Below are 20141 nucleotides of genomic sequence, written 5' to 3'. Positions count from 1 at the left end.
CTTGGAGAATCTCGTGTCGTCGCTTTGCTGAATGTTGACTGTTGCATGTGCTGAGAAAATGGTTGATGTTGGTGGATTGACACAATGGCATATTCTGGTTATGTATATGTTTAGTAAAGGAAATGCATGAACTTCCCTTTTTGCATGTTCACAATGCTTGAAAATGGTCTGCTTACTTTACATGTGCACGCTTGTGTGACCTGCATGGTTGTTGAACACTTTCCTCTAAAATGTAATACAAGTACCTTCTTGATTATTTCTTTCCTAGTTTGGTGAAAAACATTAAATGACTTTTCCAGTAATCATGTCCATCCAACAGTCATGGACAAAACCATGCAATCATTCATTTTTTTTCTCTCTTTAACTTTTTTCTTGGTAAAAATGTTTTCTCTTGCAGCTTTCCCGGTGGCAGCGAGAAGCGACACAAGCAGCGGAGGCATGAGAAGAGTTTGGACAGGGAGACGAGTTTGTGATGACACATACTGGTGATGCCACTGTGCTGTCAAACAGTAGACATTAAATTTTTGTTTTGTTTTTTAAAAAACCTGTACCGTGCCACACTCAGCCACCTTGTACTGTGCTACACTGTGTTTTTGTCACGTAAGTCTGTGTGCAAGTTGTTTCAAACAAAGAAGAAAAAAAAAAAAAACTTTACATAATGTATTAACACGGGGAAAAGAAACACATTCAAATGTTCATTTTCTATGTAGCTTAATGTTTGGTGAGACCAGCAACAGGCAGAAAGCCAGAAAATTACAGCGCATTAACGCTGTGTCAACGGGCTAAACCACTAAAAAAACATTTCAGAAAAAAAGTTTTTAAATTATCAGTATTTTGTATGTTTTATATTTTTCCAGCAATAACAGGTTGTTATTTTAAGAAAACCTACTACATCAAACCACAAATATGTGGACAGCATTTAATGCTATTGACACCTGACTTCAGAAAATGTAGGTTCAAGAAGATATTGGCCAGCGAAAAAGTTAGCAAATTTACTACATTTTTTTTCAAAAGTAATATATATATATATATATATTTTATATATTCCTTAAATGTAAATGTCTTGTGATAATTACAGCTCATATCAATGCAGATTTATTTCGATTTTACATTTAAGTGTTTTGCTTGTTTTATTTTTTGGAAATGGCAGTTTCTTGCTTGCATGGCAGCATAGCTCAGTATCTCTCGCTACACAGCCTTGGCTTTTTAAAAAAAACAAACAAATTTGCTAACGCTGAGCTGCAAGGTGCAGAAAGCTCTGTGTGTGTGCGTATGCGTGTGTGTGTTTGTTTCCCTACACGCATACTCTGTCGTCTTGTCAGTACGTGTCATCTCTGGACATGTGATCTCGCATCGGGAAGCTAATTGTTCTAAACCTACCTGCACTGTCTCGCTGCAGTGACCAGTTACTTCTAGAGATGCAATAAAACCTTTTTTTTCTGGGAAGGGCAACATGTAATAAATGTTAAAGAGTCTTAACAATGTATGATACATAGTATATTTTATTCATGTAAAATGTTATTAAAATATTACTAACAAGAACTCAGTATTAAATGACAGGATTTTGTTGTAGATGTTCTTTCCCCTCCATTGTCTACTTGATGGCTCTTAGTTGATTAGATTAAATAATCATTGGTCAAAATTATATGATTATCAAATATTTTGACCACTTGTGTCTGGATTTCTGCCTTAAATTTGCTAGTGATAGCCGTATACGTTTATTTATTAATTTAACTCATCTGTATAGAAAACTGTCAATCAGTTCAGATCTGTTGTTACACAGTGATTTGTTCCATGAGAGCGAGGGAGAGTGACTGAGTGAGAGCACAAATAAAGAGTTATTGAACAAACTGCCTGGAGTAATGAATCACTAAAGATATGCAGTCCTGGTGCCAGAGACAGATTTGCGGAGAGGTCTTGTATTGTTCTGAGAGTGACACTGTTTTTGTTGTTGTTGTTTTAGGCTAGCATCTTGACACTTGTATGAATTTTATCCCCGCACTGGCACACATTTAATTTTATGCCACTAGCGTGAACTAGTCATGATCATTGGGCAACCGTTCTCATGGTAGTTCATGATGGCATTATGAAAAGTCAATTAATCTATGGGTTTGTGGTATTGTCACGAAAATTGGGCGCTTTTCATGATGGCGGCACAAATTAATTTCATAACGGGGCACAAAATGTGGGGTGACGGGAGGTGTCCTGGCGTTGGTTATGGTTAGAGTTAGGAGAAGGGGGAGGATCATAAATAGTAAAATAAAAAAATCCGCCCTATTTTCGTGACAGAGGCATGGAAAAAAATGTGATACTGGACTGTTGAAAACCAGCCCAGTCTCATGGTCTTTTTGTGTGCTCCATTCACGAAATGTGTCACATTTTTGCGATTTTTTTTTTTTTTTTTTTTTTACTATTTCTAACCCTACCCGATCCCCCAACCATAACCTAACCCTCCCAATTCCCCCGTGGTGCAGAGCCTACTTGGAATCTTGTCTCAAAGGCAATTATATATATATATATATATATATATATATATATATATATATATATATATATATATATATATATATATATATATATATATATATATATATATATATTGTAGTGACTGGTAAAACAGTTTCATTTTCATTCCTTCTCATGAGCTAATTAATGGATCTGTAAAGTTATGATTATTATAGATGCAACATCTCTTATATCATTCAGATGCCCTGCGCGCAATGACACGCAATGACAGCATCTGCACCTGCTTGGAGGAACTCAAACTGATGGATTATCTAAAAGGTGCCCTCATTAATAGCTCACATGTAGTTAATCTGATCATACTCTAACCACGGAGTCACAACAATTCATCTGCAGGAGAAATAAATGGCCTGATAACACCCACTCTACCATATGCTCTGTGGCTGACATTTAATTAAAATAGCAGTAAATCACTTGAATGTAATCTACTGCACTGACATGCGCAGCACAGGTTTTTTTTTTAAGCTTTGGAACAAGCACATTTCAAATCAGTGAGGAAGGAAGCCCAAATTAACACTCAAGGATTAAAAAAAGTTGTTTCACAGGGTCAACAGAACCATCACAACTAATGCATGCTGTGATTTGTTCCATGAGAGTGAGGGAGAGTGACTGAATGAGAGTACAAATAAAGAGAGATTGAACAAACTCTGCCTAGAGTAATAAATCAATAAAGATATGCAGTCCCGGTGCCAGACACAGATTTGTGGAGAGGCCTTTAATTGCTCTGATGGAAGCACACTTTTTTTTAGGCCAGAAGTGTAAAATAGAGCCCTGTGTGGGACTATTGTCTCTGGTCCTGTAGGAATGGCAGATTGCCGTTGATCAGCAGAGTGCAATCTGCCATCCCTACAGGACCTATACCCCTCCAGGGCCTTGAGGCAAGCAAGAAAGATAGTGGCCGATCCCTCTCACCCAGGGCACAAACTTTTTGTTACCCTGCCCTCTGGTAGACAGTTGAGGACCATCAGGACTAAAACCTCAAGACACAAAACACTTGTTTCCATCTGCAACTAGACTAATAAACAATGCCACAGACCCCCATTTACCCTGCTCCCCCCCACTTCCACAAAGTACAGATTGGCCATCCCTACACTGAAAGGTACTGTACATCTGCACACCAGTCACATGCTTTTGCACAGTCCCATTCCATTATGCTATATTTATTTTACTGTGAACATAGTTTTGCTTATTTGACTATGTCACTCCTTTTCTTATTATAGAAATGTTTTTTTTTTCCTTTTCTTTTTCATTATTGTTTACGTACCAACAACACCAGATTAAATTCCTTGTATGTGAGAACTTACTTGGCAGTAAATTCGGATCCTTTGACAACCTGAAACCTACCCCACTAGCTTCACCTACAAATTATGAGACCCAAGCCATTTAGTTATGGGAAGGGAATACATTGTTCTGCCTGCCAGATCCTTCAACAACCTAAAACCTACACTTCTAGCTACAGCTATGAATTGCCATTGATAAGGCTATTATAATTTTACTTATTGTGTAAGAACCCCCCTCCCCCCCAAAAAAGTTTGATGGCAACAAACACACAGTGAAATACTTTATTTTGCAGAATAGGTTGTTGTGTAGAATTAATACTACACTATCTGAGACTTAAAGTTTTTGTGTTCTTGATTTCACTTTAAAAAATAATCTTGACTTGTATAAAATAATTTGCATTTCTTCTCTGGTGCACCATAAAAATCCATGGAAGAGTTGTTATTGTATCTTTGCATCATCACATAATAAAATAAACTTTTTATTAAAAACATTTCTGCATACAAAGTAGTATGGCTTTATGTTCCATTGTATCGTGCAGCACACAGAGGTATTCATCGAAGAGTATCTTATTGGTCTTTTCTTTTCTTACTGCAGGGGAGAAAAAAAACAAAACATTATGACAATAAAATGATCTGGTATTGAATCTGCACTCAGATGATGTCGATAAGTTAATAGCAGAGAGAACATCCTTCGGTTGGATTAACTTTACCTTTCCCCTGAAAGCTTTGAGGTCATGACCCACAGTAAATATTCTTTGGCGGCCATGGAGTCCAGAACCTTGTTGACGTCACTTGTGAAGCTTCCATCTACGTGCCTTCTGCTGAATGCTTCAACCCTGTTGTCCATTTCATATCTGAGTGCACAGGCATACAATGTAAACACAACTCCTTAAGGGTGAGTAACCCATCGCGAGCACCGTCATCACCATCATTTAGGATCATTGTATTGTTTATATAAGCGATCGAGATTATCTCACGATTGGCCCATAAACAGGTAAGATCACCATTGACATCACCATCATGGCACAGTGTCGACACACACAGGAATCAACGCAGGGCAAAACTTTAGCTGATTTATTTGAACAGAAACACAATGATCATCATGGGGAAACAGCAAACAAAGGAAAAAGAGAAGGAACATGAGATTAGATTTTTCTGTCTCAACATCTCTCTCTGTGTGTTCATGGTTGAATCAGAAACATAAAGTCCACGAGGCATTTGTGCAGGAGAAGAAACGACAGACAGCCTACTCTCTCCTGACTTGTCCAGACTTGAGCATGGCAACAAAATCTTTGACCGCCTGGTTGTTGAGGTAGGCGCTTACATCGCTGGTGAAGGTTCCATCTGCATGCCGTTTTTCTGCAGCACTGCAAAACAAGTATTTTCATATCTGTAATGAAAAAGTTGGCAAGGCATAACCTCTCTTATTTAATTTAACTTTGAATAACTGAGGTAAAATAAGGCCAAGCTTTAAAAAATGATATCAATTAGATTAATTTCCGATAGATTTTGAAGGTTAATTGGCAAAAAGTAAACTACTGTTGACTAGGTAAAACAACAACAACAAAAAAACTTAAAATAGATGCATATAATTCTTAGTCAAATACTGAATTGTTCAAACACACTCTTTTCATATATTTACTAATCTAGCTACCTCTCCCTAATTGCTGCATTGGTTTCCATACTAGATATCATATTACCTATCCATACACAATTTCATGAAATTTGCCATACCTACAGTATGAACTGTTCTAAAAAGAGATTGATATACTTTGCAGTTAGCTGTAAGACTACACTGGACTTTCACATAACTGTTAATTTAATATTGATGCTATATTTGCCTAGCCAGCTGTGGTCTAGTCACTGCAGTGGTCTCCATTGTATCATATTATCAACGCTCGCAGAGTGCAAACCTCTGCCAACATTAGTTTACAATTCCACAAATTTTTACCTTGGAAAAAAGTTTCAAGGTCAAAGTCCTGTTAGAAGTGGCTTTTCTTAAGCTAAATTAGATGTGATCAAATGTCAGGAGTATTGCCAGGTTTCTTCAGACAAGTCAGGGGATAGATACATGAACATTTCCACGTCAGTGAATATGTTTTGGACTTTATTTACATCAATTATGAAGCAATTATGAAGTTTCTGAATTCTTTTTCCAGATAATTTTCACGAAACAATGGTTATCTCTGCTATGCACAATTTGACATTGCTTTTTGGCACTTGGTTTCCAACTGATAACTCCATCCAATTTTGGTGGTGTAGGTAAATCTATAACAGAAAAATGAGAGTGACTGGGGCACTTTTGATTGAGATATAATGCAAAATGTACAACAAATAAGATTTTAAATATTAAATTCAAATGTCCACAAAATCCACAGTCTGGATCAGATCAAACTTTGTCAGGCGATAGTGAGTAGCAGTCTGCACCTCACATTCAAATATGAGAGTGACTGGGGCATGTTTGATTAGGATATAATGTAAAATATACATTAAATGGGGTTTTCAATTTTAATTTTAAATGGCCATAAAATCTGTAATCTGGGTCAGATCCAGCTCAAATTTCTCAGACAATAAAGGATACTATCCTACATAAAACTTTAAAATTTGAAAGACATTTGACTTTTTGTGACAGAGTTATGAATTGTGTTCAGAAAGGATATGGATTTTTCCAGTTTTCCAAGATTTTTCCTGACTTTGACCTTTGACCTATGACCTTGTAAACCTAATCAGTTTTTGCCTATCAGGATATAAATCCTTTGTAAACAATTTCATGATGATATATGAAAAGTTGTGGGTTACAGGCTGTTCAGAAACAGACAAACAAGCAAACGGGTGAAAACATACGGCCAACTTCGTTGGCGGAGATAAAAAACAAACAAAAAAAACAACAACAACAAAATCATCTGCATAATTTTCAGTCCTTTGTGCCAATACTGGATTGTAGAAACAATCATGAGTTAGGTAGTTTTGCCTGCTCATTTTATTGGTCTCCACACTAATGAACGACATATTACTGAGCTAAACAAAGTCAGAAATGTTGTAAAAACAGACTAATCAGTTTTAGTAGGTACTCGGTTGTAACCTAATGTTAGATTGCACAAATTCATGTTGCACTTTGTGTACAGCACGTTCAGTTGATTTACGACTTTTCTGGTTTATAGTCATGCTAGCTAGATTAGCAGGCAGCTGGCTCAGAAAGTAGCATGCACGAAAGTAATGGATTTTGCCAATATGAATACATTATAATTTAAATGTCCAGTTTTAAAATTGCACACTTATGCTTATCTCCACATTGATTACATGATACTTTAAACCTCCAGTCATTATAGTAGAGAAGCTTGAATCTTCGACTGGACTGGGTTGCTTGACGTAAGGACGTTTCGCTTCAAATCACAGAAGCTTCCTCAGCTAAAATTCTTGCTCTGGTAGTCTGACTTCTGTCTTGACTCTTGTAGAGAAGAATAAACCAGAAGCCAACAAAAGCTGGAGTTTTTTAACCTAACCAGACCCCTCCTACCGAGAGGCCCACTGCTATAGGCTAGTGACTAAACAATAGCTATAATTAGCACCTATTGTGCTCTAGTTAGCACTCTCCTAATGATGGGATGGAAGCCTCCCCTGATGGCTCCCTTGACAACTCTCCTGATGACGTGAATGACTCATTACCATGAACAAAAGACTGAAACTGCTTTGACCTGAGTACCCCATTGTAAACAGGGGACAAAGCGTGTCTGAGACCCGCCCCCCGGTTAAGGCTGGGTTTCAACTGTTTTACAAAGAATGCTTCCTTGACACCTCTCTCAAACCATTTCTTCTCTCTGGCCAAGATTTTAACTTCCTTGTCCTCAAATATGTGGTTAGTGTCTTTCAGGTGGAGATGAACTGCAGACTGAGGTCCACTGGCAACCTCTCTGCGGTGCTGGTATAGCCTCTTGTTTAAAGGTTGCTTAGTCTCACCTATGTAGTGTTCATTACAGTTTTCCTGACATCTGATATAATACACTACATTGCTCTGTTTGTAACTAGGGATCCTGTCCTTAGGGTGAACTAATTTCTGTCTCAAGGTGTTAACCGGTTTAAAGTAAACTGGGATTTTGTGCTGTCTGAAGATCCTCTGTAGTTTTTCCCCTACTCCTGCTAAATAAGGGAGAGACACTGCTCTTCTTCTTGTCTCCGTCTCCTGTCTATCTGGTCTCTTTGTTTTCTGGGACTTCTGCACTTTGTCCAGGGACCATCGTGGGTACCCACATACTGTGAGGGCTTTCCGGACAAGTTGTTGTTTTTTAGCCATTCCCTCTGCAGTTGTGGGCACCTGTAGGGCTCTGTGTTTTAGCAGAGCGCTACACGTGAGAGCCTACACAGAAACTCCAGTCATTATATTTGAGCAAACTCATGCTATCTCATGCTAGCTGGATTACCAGGTAGCTGGCTCAGAAACTAGCATGCAAGAAAGTAATGAGTTCTGCCAATTGAGGCTTTTCAGGTTTCAAATCCCGCAAAACCTTCGGAGAGGTCGCTGCTCTGCGAGATCTCAGTAACATTGAGAACTGCACTGAGACGCTCACACAGACAACACCATTAACATCGCAACATAAAACTATTTTTATATTGTGCCTAAAACTCTCGTGAATATATTCTCTGGGTTTACAGACGTTGTTATTGCATTTATTTTATGTAAACATGCGAGAATCACAGGCTGTCTCTCCGTTATTTTCATAGGGAGCTGCTGTGAGCTACGCTCGCTTCCTGATCATGTCATTCTGGGGAAAGTGAAGTTTGCTCTTTAACGTCTTGATTATTGTTCTTTACAACACTGTACTCTTTGTTCCAGACTAATATATATGATATGTCTGAAATTCGGTTTGCGCTTATTAAATTCCACGCAGATTAAATGTATCAGACACGGATTATTTGTTAGAATTGTTTAGCAAGTTTTCAGGGTATCATGTACGCAGTCTCTTATTAACGTGACGAAAAGCATAAAAATTACATTTTTGTAGTATAATATTCATTTACAATTGTCTTCATGTGGATTCTCTATGTTGTTTTGACTGCAGCGACTCTCTGGTGCACAAGGGATTATGGGATACGTGAAAACCCTGAATGAGTACATAATTTAAATGGCCAGTTTTAAAGTTGAACATTTATTACTATCTCCACATTGACTACATGGTATCAAACATCCAGCCATTATAGTTGAACAAACTGATGGAAATGCAGAATTAACAAAATCGTGAAATTACCAAATGAATTTTGTTGTAAATGAGAACAGAATAAAATATAGTTTTGCTGTGTTTGTATTCTTCCATAAACTTGCAAAAAAAAAAAAAAAGATTTGTTGCTAATGACTAATGCTGTGATATATTAAAAAATGTATTGAATGTATGGGCTGGACCATCACCTGTTCCCCTTGCTGTTCATCAGCCGCTGGACAAAGTCATGTGCCTTCCTGTCCTCCAGGTATTTGCTGTAGTCATTGGCGAACGTTCCCTCTGAATGTCTCTTCATTTCTGACATACTCCTCAGGTCATCGACTGATGTGTCTTCTGCCTCAGAACTGAAGGACAATGAAGGGAACAAGCAGTGTGTGTGAAAATATGCATTTTCACACATTTTTGTAGCAGATTTAACAGTGTACTAGTCAAACTGTCAATGTCAAATTGTTTTTATTCAAAAGAATGCTACAAATTTACAGTTACACCTTTTTTTTTTTATCTTTAAACTGGGTTTGTTTGGTCAAGGTCACCACAGCAGATCTAGTACAGATTGTCTGTTACAGCGCAGCCTTTATAACAGATGTCTGAATCCAGCTCTACGTGGAGAAACCTGCTCACTGCTCCTGGTGTTCCCAAGTGGTCTCCAAGCACAACAAATCACTTCTGAGGACTGATGTGAACCAGTGATCAGTATGGCTGCACAATTTCAAAGACAAATTATTATTACTTGTATTTTGATAACTGATTAATAATTAAGAAATTGGGCAAGCTGGTTCTAGTTTCTCAGATTTTAGTGTCGGGGGGGGGGGGGGGGGATTTAAAGACAGAATTTTTTAAAAATTTGTAAATAACTGCAATATTATATCATAGCTTCCATAATTTTTTTTTTTGACATGTATGCAGATGATATCTTATTGTTGCTTTTCTTGTTGAGGAAAAAAACAAAAGAAAACAGGGAAGTAAGGCACACCAAGTCCTGTTGATCAGTACAACAATTAAAAATAAAAGCACTGGACAATTTGACTCTGTGTTCATCTGTTGTTTAATGAAAACATTCTGGCCCCCAGGCTATAAATCCAGCATCACCACGAGACAAAATACTACTTCACCTCAAAGATGGCACACCCCACACACACACACACACACACACACACACACACACACACACACACACACACACACACACACACACACACACACACACACAAAAGCACGGTGTATACAGCTCAGTGTGACGAGGATTGCAATGAGCTCTACATCGAAGAAACCAAACAGCCAATCAACAAGAAAAAAGCTCAACACAGGAGGACCAGTAACTCAGATCAGGACTCTGCTGTCTACCTGCATCTGAATATAAAGAGGACATGTCTTTGAGGAGACCAGCGTTCATATATTAAACATGGAAGATGGTTGGTTTGAAAGCAGTGTTAAGGAAGCCTTCTTTGTTAAAGTGAAGAAACCTTCTTGAAACGGGGTGGGGAGCTGAGATAAAACCTCTCTCCCACCTATAATTCTATCCTTTCATCTAAACCTCAGACACTCAAAGATGGTACCTATACATCTGACCTCCTGTGACCAACAAGTTTTAACGCCTTTCTGTGCATCACTGTGACATCAGTGACCCAACAGAAGATAAATATTTGAGTCTCTTACGACTCCAACCAGAACTACTTCTGGAAGAAGAGTGAAATTTTACTTATTTAACTTGAAAGGATAAACCCCTTGAGATTTATAATTTCGTTCAAGGGGGTCCTCAATAATAACAACAAAAACTTCCAATGGGCAAGACATGCAGCAGTACATATATACCAAAATATGCAAACAGAGGCAACAATACAGCTACAAACACTTAATTACACAAACACGTCTACACGCACACACCCACAACCAATCACACCACACACACAAAGCTCTTTAACACGCTCCCAATGGTTACATATGTTTTTAAGGTGTTGTACAAGGGCACTTTTAAATACAAAGAGGTTGTAGAGCGGATAGAGGAAGGAAAGCTGTTCCAATCATAGGGTGCTTTATGTTTAAATTAAGATTTTCCAATTTCCTTGTTCATTTGTGGAACGAAACCCCCCCCCCCCCCCCAAAAAAAAACCCAACAAATAAATAAATAAATTGAGATGCATGTCTCAGACTATATAAGAAGAACCAAAACAGTCAACTATTGCTTTAAATATTCTGGACAACTAAGATTAATGCATTTAAAAATAAATATCAACCAGTGAAATTGTCGTCTGGAGGATGGAGTGAGCAGGACAACTTGTTATAAAGGTCACAATGGTGAGTCATAAATAAACCTACACAAACTGCTGTAAACTACATTAAGTGGTTTAAGATGAGAAGATGAAGTATTTTGATAAACTGTATCACTATAATTAAGAATGGGGAGTAATACTTGCACGACAATCTTCTTTCATACAGAAAAAATTAAAACAATTAATTGACTGATAAAGTAGTTTCAATTGATATGCAATTTTATCTGTAATTTGAAATGTTTCAAGTCCTATTGAGCTGACTTGACATCCTTAGATACCACAATCTGGATGACTGATGTCCTTCAACAAGAAGCGTCATCTGCATTGTCTCAGTCCACAAGGCTGTAAAAGGGTATACCCACCTTGGCTGGGGAGTAACATGTTCTACTGTCCAGGGAAAGTCATAGACTTCCAATCACATCATGCTACAGAATCCGAGGATAAGCAAGAACATCAGTATAAAGAGTAAATCAAATGCTTAAATTCAACAAAGACTGCTGCAAAAGGATAATAGTGGTGTAAAATCAGGAGATCCTTCACCATATGATATATCGGTTAGTTAGTTTTAGTTAACAATGTGATACTTGCTTATATTACAAAGTCTGCTATCAATTTGGGGGCCTGGAATCACTCTCAGGCAATATATCATGTGTCTCTTAGCTGCCTGCCACAAAGCCCACATAATAACAAAGCATCGACATCTGATTGTCAGTTTAGTGGGATCTTCAAAGAACATCTTCTGATGGTATATAAAAGAGCTATAAACCAGAAAAACTATCTGGTACGCTCATATTTTCCTCCTTTTAGTCGGTACCAGTCCAAACTACTTTAACGCCCATTCTTACAGGAAATCACCCCTGTGGTTTTTGTAGCTAATGTAATGATACTTAGCGATGTGACGTTTTAAACAAACTCTCACCAATAAAAAGAACCATGTGAAAGACATTATGTCATGTCTCGCTAAATCGGTCATTTATCTTATTACTTGCACTCGCAGTTATTCTTATGTTGGTAAGACGAGTTGAGCACTACAAATCATACTGTTGATCATAGAACAACTAAGTGGCACCATTTCTTCTTCAAGGTATATTGATATAAAGAAGGTAACAATTTGAGATATTTCAAAGCTATTTAATTTATATTAAATATTTTTGTTTAATTTTATAAATAAAGATGAAGATTTCTGCAGAGTGGTGTATATATATGTCTGTGTTATAAAACAGGCAACAATTTTGAACAAAACCAACAGAATCCAGTAGTCAATCACTTGGGTTCTTATATCTTTTACCACAAAATTTATGTATTTTTTTTCTTGCTCCTGTTGTTGAAAACTGTGCAGCAAAGCCTATTGGCTAGTACTTGGTACTTGGTTAGTACATTTGCCTCCTAAACAGAAAGTCATGGGTTCAAGACCACCTGTGCCAGTTCTCCACGTACACTTGCCGTTCAGTCAAGGATGCCTGGTGTATTAATTTGTGGATCCACACCAAATGTGCTGTGCTGATCCTGAACAAAGAAATAATTACAGGAACCGTCTCAGTAAAAGCACTGCTGTGTGGTTCATCTGTAGTACCTTGCGTTGTGCTCGACCTCCTGCAGAGGAACTTGCCAGCTGCTCTGGACAAATCCAAGGACCACAAAGATGCCAGACAGCAATCGGAGGCTTTCCATCCTTATAACCTAAACACAAAGCAGCACAAATACATCAAGAGCTGTGCTAAATGTCAATCAAAGGGCCAGAAACCTGAAATTTTTTCAAATTTGTCACATTAAAACTCACCTTTTGTCAGCTGGATGACAAAAACTGGAGCTTTTTTCTTGGCAGATGTCAGTTCCTGTGCTTGGGCCCTGGTGTGTAACATCCTGTGCAACTGTGTGGGCTTATATACTGGAAGGGGAGGGGGATCAATCCGCTCAGGTGGGCCAATTTTTACCACCCCTTACAGTCAACCCATTAGCCTGAAGGTACATCGCCTCAGCCCGAAGCAACAGGCAGAGCGTTTCTTCGCAACGGAAAGGTGCCATTCATGCGTGATGCCAGCTGTCACTTAGGTGTTACAATCAAACAGCGGCTCATCCTGTCAAACATGAAGTAAGAGACGATGCTCTAATGTGCTACTGTGTCATCACGAGGAAAGTGATGTGTTCTCCTTCTGATGGGCAGTCAGCATGTGTGGATTCTTTCCAGTGATACAGAAAAGATAGGAACCATTGATTTTTTTCCCACGTCGGTTCTGTTTTACTGCACAAATAAAAGTGGATAATCTAAAAAAAATGAAATTTCAATGCAAAGCATCAGCCAAAGGTATAATTAGAGGGCTGGAGTTTTAGGTTTAAACCAGTCTTGAAATTCTCCACCTACAGTGATGGCAGGAAGACTTTAGAAAGTTTTAACTGAAATGTTTTAGAAAATATTGCACAATTGGAAAAACTTGCTTTTAAAATAGATTCAGACTCTCAAAATGCGTGAAACACCAAGACCTCTATCTTGATCATCTATGGCGCACAGTGTATAGTTCATACAGGAAGTGACTTTGGGGCGTGTCCAACTCTACTTTGCTATTTACACAACACGTAATCTGAGCACAAAGTAAGACACAGGTTGCTAACGGGTTTTCATTAGTCACCTAATTAATCACGTCTGTTTTGAGTATAATAAGAGATAAAACCAATTAGAATGTCATCTGTCATTCCCTTGAAGAGTTGGAGTGCGCTGTAACCTGGTGCAGTGCTATTAGACAGGGGACTCAAGTGGCAGTATTTCTGGCACGCTAATGGATCTATGCACAACATTTAAAAGCACACAAGCACCAACCAGCCACCAAAGCTCCCTGAGGTGAAGCGCTGAAGCAATAAGATGACATTTAAATTTTTTTTTTGTTAACATTTAATTCGTCATTTCATTGTTGTTTTCAATTCATATTCATTGTGTGTAGAATCAGTGTGTACACACGTAGTGACTCTGCGTGTGTAAAGCCCTGGTCACATGGCACTAATGAAGGACAACGAAGCACAAGAGAAACAAGAAATCTGGACTTTCGTTGACTTTCAGTGGCATTACTTAACCTTCATTCAGCTTCGTTCCTGCAGTCAGAGTTTCTAAACTGGTGAAAAATACCAAATAACGCCAACAACCTCAATTTCATTTTGCTTTTGTTCTCGACAGTTTCTTATCATTTGCTTAGTTTTCATAACGTTAGTGTTTCATTTGATTGACTTTTGTTCAACCTCCCAAGTCCGACGCATTGAACGAAGGTTGACGAATGCAATCACATCTGAATGAATCAATAGCTAAAGCTTTGATGAGCTGAACGAAACATCCTTGTATCACTAATGAATCGTTCATTTTTGGGACAAAAAACACAATGCTTTCATGCAGAAACAATAGCGTTAGAATGTTTTATCAACTACTTTAACAATTTATGCACGTTTTATCCATTTGTGGCTGGCCTGCATGTGCCTGCGTATGTAGCTTTAGTCTGACACGGACAGTTTCCCATGTCTGATGCCATGGACTCATCAAAGGCACTCGTCAGGACAAGTACTATCACAGATAAAGCGTACAACAAGGTACAGACACACCGCAAGAACTCAGAATGTGAAGACCAACAAAACTTGTGAAGACAAACAAAATCTCTCATCTGTTATCAAGACAAACAAAAGTTTGCACCTGCAAGTCCTGCGGAATTGAGGACAAGGCTGGCTGTGCTCCTGTTTTATACCCGCTTTCGGTCACATCATTGTGAATGTTTTGTTTTGATTTTGTTTAAAGCATCGAGGTCGAACTTCACTTTGTTTTTCTTTTGTTAGTTTCAATTTTGTTTCATTCCTTTCTTTCAATCCTTTGTTGAAATCTTCGCAGATGTTGTCAACGAATTTCGTTTTAAGTTCTGTTTGAGTTCGCTTGATTCACAGGCTTTTCTGTGATGGGAAAAGTGCAGGATCTTTTGGGAGGTGCAGGATCAACACTTGAAATGCTAAAAACACGTGTGAGAAAAAGATTTAGTGTTTCAGAATGTATTAAACAAATAATTTAGAAAGGGATTCACTTTTTTGCTACACAAGGTACACTGACTGATATAAATGCTTCAGAAAAGGATTCACTGCTTCAAAATGCGATACAATAAAAAATCTAAGAATTTTGTCAAAAAGGTTTTCCATTATAAAGTGCACAAAACACTAAATAAAACAACCACAATTTTAAGAGCATCAAAAACATTTAATGGAACACTTGCGCCAGAATGCTTCATTGGTTTGAAACACTCGAAATAGTACTATAAAAGCAACATTGAACAGACATTAGAACCCAATCAAAATTAAAAGCTGCAACCTCAGCTGGTTGACACCACCATAAAAAGTGATTCAAACTGTACATAAATAATTTACACACACACACACACACACACACACACACACACACACACACACACACACACACACACACACACACACACACACACACACACACACACACACACACACACACACACACACACACAGACATCGGTTCATTGTTAGAAATTGAGTGCAAAATTATTCCTTCAAAACTACTGGATTTGGACTTAAATGATCTGAGAGGAAAAAAAGAAAATTCCAAACTAAAATGCTCCCTTCTTTAACATTAATATTTTAGAACACATTCATTATATTAAATGGTCAGCGTATGTCCGCACATGTTTTAACACTCTTGTCAGTTTCACTTTTTTCCTTCATATTCTTGAAGAAACCAAAACACATGACAACTATATTCAGGAAAACTAAATGCTCTCACAGTGTTTTTCAGTCATGTCTTCTGTGGGAACCACTTTCATTTTTCTGCACAACAACATTTAAAACTCTTCTAATGAGAAATATTACTTCCATAATCCTTGTTTTCCTTCAACTTTGGGCAAGTACCAATCAGATTTTTAGAATTCCCTGATTCTGTTCATCAGGTCACATGAGGAGATGTAGATCTCGGAGAGCCGTGAGATTTATGCAAAGCACTTCAGCAGAAAGCGGCTCATGTGAGTGTAGACGTGTTGATGGGCCGAGCCGCCCAGACCGTGATCCTCATCGGTGTACCACTGGAAAAAAAAGTCCAAGTGAAATGAATTCACGTTACTTATTTTTAAACTTTTCATCCAGAAGATTGAACCTTTTCTTTTTAAACCTCAGCTTTGTAAAAAACTGACAAGCTAAGCTATGTGTAATTTCAACTACACCTGCTCCTAATTTCCAGCATAGATATAATAAAATTATTCCTTTGCAACCATTTACATCCAACTTTACAGCAGAAATAAGCATGTTTACAACTTGAGACACACACACACGCACCCACACGTGCTCATACGAGCTGTTTCACTGTGAGTCACCCTGAGTTGTACTCAGTCCGGCGGCTAAGGGACAAATTTTAGGGGAATCATGCACTTTTATGCAAAAGCACCAAAACTTTATCAGAGGTACTTTATAGTGTCCTGAAGTATATAAGATCGGGAGACATTGAATCCATAAGCGTCTACACTCTAAAAACTTGGGTTTAAGAGAATAACCATTTTCAGCCTTCTACAGCAAATAATTCATGTCAAACTCTTATCCAAATGTCTTTTTAAGTTCATAATATAAACTTGAAGGTTATGAAAAATGTATTAAGGCTAAGTAGGGATGCTTCGAATGTACTTCAGTGTGCTTACACTCTTAGAAAAAGTGTTAATCTAGGGAAAGTGACTAAATATTGTCTAACTAATTGTGAATATCAATATACCTATGCAATATAGCTGTTTGCGAGCATAGGGCAAAGGAAAGATGCTACTCATGCACTCTAACATATTTACACTGTAAAATAACAACAGTGTTTGAACGGAAAGAAATGCTTTTTTATTAATTACAAAAAATAAATTTTGTTTTTATGGCCATAACCATTATTATTATTATTATTATTATTATTATTATTATTATTATTATTATTATTATTATTATTATTATTATTTTATGTTATTGGTATTAAGATAATTATCACCATATTTTTTAACTGAAAACATTGTAAATACCTGTTTGTCAAACTTCCTAGATATGCACAAATGTTTCATGAATATTTTTAATGAACTACTCTCTACAGCTTTCATGCTAGGAAGATCACAGTGACCTAATTTTATGTCTCAGAGGTAGAGGCCTGTTAAACATCCCTACAGGCCTGAAATGAGTCCTGTACCTCTTTCCATTTTGAAACATACCACCCTGCTAATGTATAAGGATGTACGACCATGTATGACGCTGCACGACGGACGATACATGATCACATAAGCTCAGTATAGCTTTGCACTAGTTGCAGTAGCCATTCTCTACAGCTTAACAATGTCCAATCTTGATCACTGGCCCCCTACATAATAACCATATGATCGTATTGTCATATGAATAACAAAATATACACTGTATTATAACCATGCAAACACCCTTTTAAAAAAAAAGCAGGATACAGGGCTAAAATCAAATGTCTCCCGCTTTGACATGACTTAATATAACCTAAAAAGTCCCTGGACAAAGTTTGGCGCTTTTGTAAAAAAGTGCACGATTCTATCCCTTAACTGCTGGACTATTATTCGTGTGTGAAGGGGCCCTTATTTTTGTTTTGATCTACAGCATCAAAGATAAACAAAGTCTAATCAATTTATCCTCAATACAGGCCCTTTTAATTTGTAGCCTGAAAAGATGACAGCTTTTATTGTTTTTGAGTTATTGTGTTAATAACTGGACGGGATAAATTAATTAACTCACTGTATTGTACCACTACCCCACATATGTCTGTACGCGTGCACACACACACACACACACAAACACACACACACTGGGGTAAACAGGATGTGGTATCATTGTAGTTTCCATCATTGCTCACCATTGCCTCAAAGTCCACCTGCTCGTCGACTAAAGCTTTGGAGATTTGTGCTGCCTGCTGAAAATGAACATTGTCTGGAAAACAAGCAAACACACAAGACAATTTCAGAATCTGGGTCACAAAAGTATCACTTCATTGGGGTTACATGTCAAAACAGGATTCTTTTTTTTTTTTGGTAATTTTTCATAACCAAATAAAAACTTGGTCCCAGTGAGTAATTTAAAAGCAAAATCTGCTTTCGAGCCTCAGTGGTTAGAGAAATCTGTGTACCACTTTAATGTTTTTGACCATTGCCATGGCAATGATTCAGTGCAGCATGGTGGCTAAGTTAGTGCACGTGCTTCCAAGGTTCCCAGTTCAAGATGAGCTCACCCAGGTTCATTCTTCATTTAATAAGGAACTGCATCAGGAAGGGCATCTAGCATATATGTTCTGTCAAATCAACATGTAGATTCACACTGGATCTGCTGTGGTGGTGACGCCACATGAAAAAAGGACAAGCTGAAATAACTTACTTCAGTTTCTGATCATTAATGTCTATAGAATCTTAATAGTTTAACACATAACACATAACTTGGCAATAATAAACTGGGCATACAGGCAAAGTATAAAGTACACTACCTCTCCTTTTATTTTATAATTATGTTTCATTTTGCAGCATGAATTTAATTTGGATCCATGCATAACATTTCAACCAAACATAATGTGCATAACTTTTGTTTTATTTTATTTTATTGTTTTTTAAATTTGTCCCTCAGTTAATATTCAGCTTGAGCATGATATGCTTAATTGAGATGTTCTATTTGGATCAAAATCAAATTCATTGTCCAGAATGAAACATGATCTTTGCTGATGGAAATTTTGGGACTTTAAAGGTCAGGTATGATGGGTGTCTGTTTGATTGCAGTATAAACTACGCACCATAAACCACTAACTAACTTACCATCCGCTGTTCCATGAACCAGAAGATATTGCACTGAGTGAAAATTCATGGCCCTCTCCATTACTGTTGAATTCTGCATAAAATTAATTGCATGTTGTTTATTTGATAGAACAATGACAAGAACTTGCAGTCTTGCTGAGTGGCAGGTTAGACTATATGCTGATGATGCATTGCTGATAGTTGAACTTACACTGTAGAACAGAGCATTTTGTGAAGGCTCAGTCATGTAGCGCTCAGTGTAGATGGAATCTGTTTGGTGCAGCAAAATAAGTATTGTTTCATTACAATGAATCCATTACTTCTGGACAGCTTTGTTAAAAAAAAGAAGAAAACAACGACAAGTTAATACCATAATATTCCCACTTTGAGACTGGAGCAACTGCAATTCCACACTTAAAAACTCCAGTTCCAGCTCCCAGTACCATCGATGTTACATATCCACCATAGGACTGAAAAATACAAAGCTCATTACCGAAGTGCTGCCTCATTATTATTCCAATCAGTTTTAGCAGCTTTATCATTAGCATATATATATATATATATATATATATATATATATGTTATGTTACAGCCTTATTCCAAAATGGAATAAATTAATTTCTTCCCACAAATGTCTCACAACACCCCATAATGTCAACATGAAAATAGTTTTTTTTTTAGTTTTTTTTTTTGCTAATTTATTAAAAATTAAAAAAATAAGAAATCACATGTACATAGGTATTCACACCCTTTGCTCAATACTTTGTTGGTGCACCTTTGGCAGCAGTTATAGCCTCATGTCTTCTTGAATATGATGCCACATGCTTGGTGCACCTATCTTTGGGCAGTTTTGTCCATTCCTCTTTGCAGCACCTCTCAAGCTCCATCAGGTTGGATGGGGAGCGTCTGTGCACAAACATTTTCAGATATCTCCAGAGATGTTCAATCGGATTCAGGTCTGGGCTCTAGCTGGGCCACTCAAGGACGTTCACAGATTTGTCCTGAAGACACTGGTATCTTGGATAGGTACTTAGGGTCATTGTCCTGGTGAAAGATAAACCT

General features: G+C 37.6%; 3 protein-coding genes across 6 annotated transcripts in view; 1 reads left to right on the top strand and 2 right to left on the bottom strand.

Annotated features, from left to right (window-relative positions):
- LOC117515994 (sodium-driven chloride bicarbonate exchanger-like) overlaps positions 1 to 1766 on the top strand; it is a 106257-nt gene extending 104491 nt beyond the window's left edge. For 2 of the 3 annotated variants that reach the window (XM_034176843.1, XM_034176849.1), the window contains one exon: positions 398 to 1766. In XM_034176843.1, the coding sequence (XP_034032734.1) occupies positions 398 to 473 (76 nt within the window). In that variant the 3' untranslated portion in view covers positions 474 to 1766. The remainder of the gene's footprint in view (positions 1 to 397) is intronic. The other variant, XM_034176858.1, reaches the window with a different exon arrangement.
- Positions 1767 to 4289: 2523 nt separating this feature from the next.
- Positions 4290 to 13150, bottom strand: LOC117516144 (glucagon-1-like). Of its 2 annotated transcripts, none has more exons than XM_034177048.1 (6): positions 13047 to 13150; positions 12860 to 12968; positions 9205 to 9360; positions 5054 to 5170; positions 4514 to 4657; positions 4290 to 4395 (listed from the first exon to the last, which is right to left on the bottom strand). In XM_034177048.1, the coding sequence occupies exons 2-6, from the start codon at positions 12955 to 12957 to the stop codon at positions 4371 to 4373; spliced, it is 540 nt and encodes a 179-aa protein (XP_034032939.1). In that variant the 5' UTR covers positions 12958 to 12968; positions 13047 to 13150; the 3' UTR covers positions 4290 to 4370. The 2 variants fall into 2 exon arrangements, with proteins under 2 accessions (XP_034032939.1, XP_034032947.1); XM_034177056.1 differs by having other exon boundaries at positions 4290 to 4392.
- A 3069-nt stretch (positions 13151 to 16219) lies between these two features.
- dpp4 (dipeptidyl-peptidase 4) overlaps positions 16220 to 20141 on the bottom strand; it is a 45814-nt gene continuing 41892 nt past the window's right edge. The window contains exons 22-26 of the mRNA XM_034176904.1: positions 19450 to 19549; positions 19291 to 19349; positions 19101 to 19173; positions 18158 to 18231; positions 16220 to 16352 (exon numbers count right to left, since the gene is read on the bottom strand). Of these exons, the coding sequence (XP_034032795.1) occupies positions 16260 to 16352; positions 18158 to 18231; positions 19101 to 19173; positions 19291 to 19349; positions 19450 to 19549 (399 nt within the window). The 3' untranslated portion in view covers positions 16220 to 16259. The remainder of the gene's footprint in view (positions 16353 to 18157; positions 18232 to 19100; positions 19174 to 19290; positions 19350 to 19449; positions 19550 to 20141) is intronic.

Source organism: Thalassophryne amazonica, chromosome 1 (assembly GCF_902500255.1).
Source record: "Thalassophryne amazonica chromosome 1, fThaAma1.1, whole genome shotgun sequence".
NCBI classification, from domain to species: domain Eukaryota; kingdom Metazoa; phylum Chordata; class Actinopteri; order Batrachoidiformes; family Batrachoididae; genus Thalassophryne; species Thalassophryne amazonica.
The sequence above is the reverse complement of the archived record's forward strand: the minus strand, read 5'-3'. Positions and strand labels throughout refer to the sequence as shown.

Excerpts from the sequence above, each read along its gene's own strand:
- LOC117516144 (XM_034177048.1), bottom strand. The coding sequence starts at position 12,957 with ATGGAAAGCCTCCGATTGCTGTCTGGCATCTTTGTGGTCCTTGGATTT. Across the intron at positions 9,361-12,859 it reads GAGGTCGAGCACAACGCAAG|TTCTGAGGCAGAAGACACAT; the intron begins GTACTACAGATG and ends ATTGTCCTTCAG. Across the intron at positions 5,171-9,204 it reads ATGAACAGCAAGGGGAACAG|TGCTGCAGAAAAACGGCATG; the intron begins GTGATGGTCCAG and ends CTTGTTTTGCAG.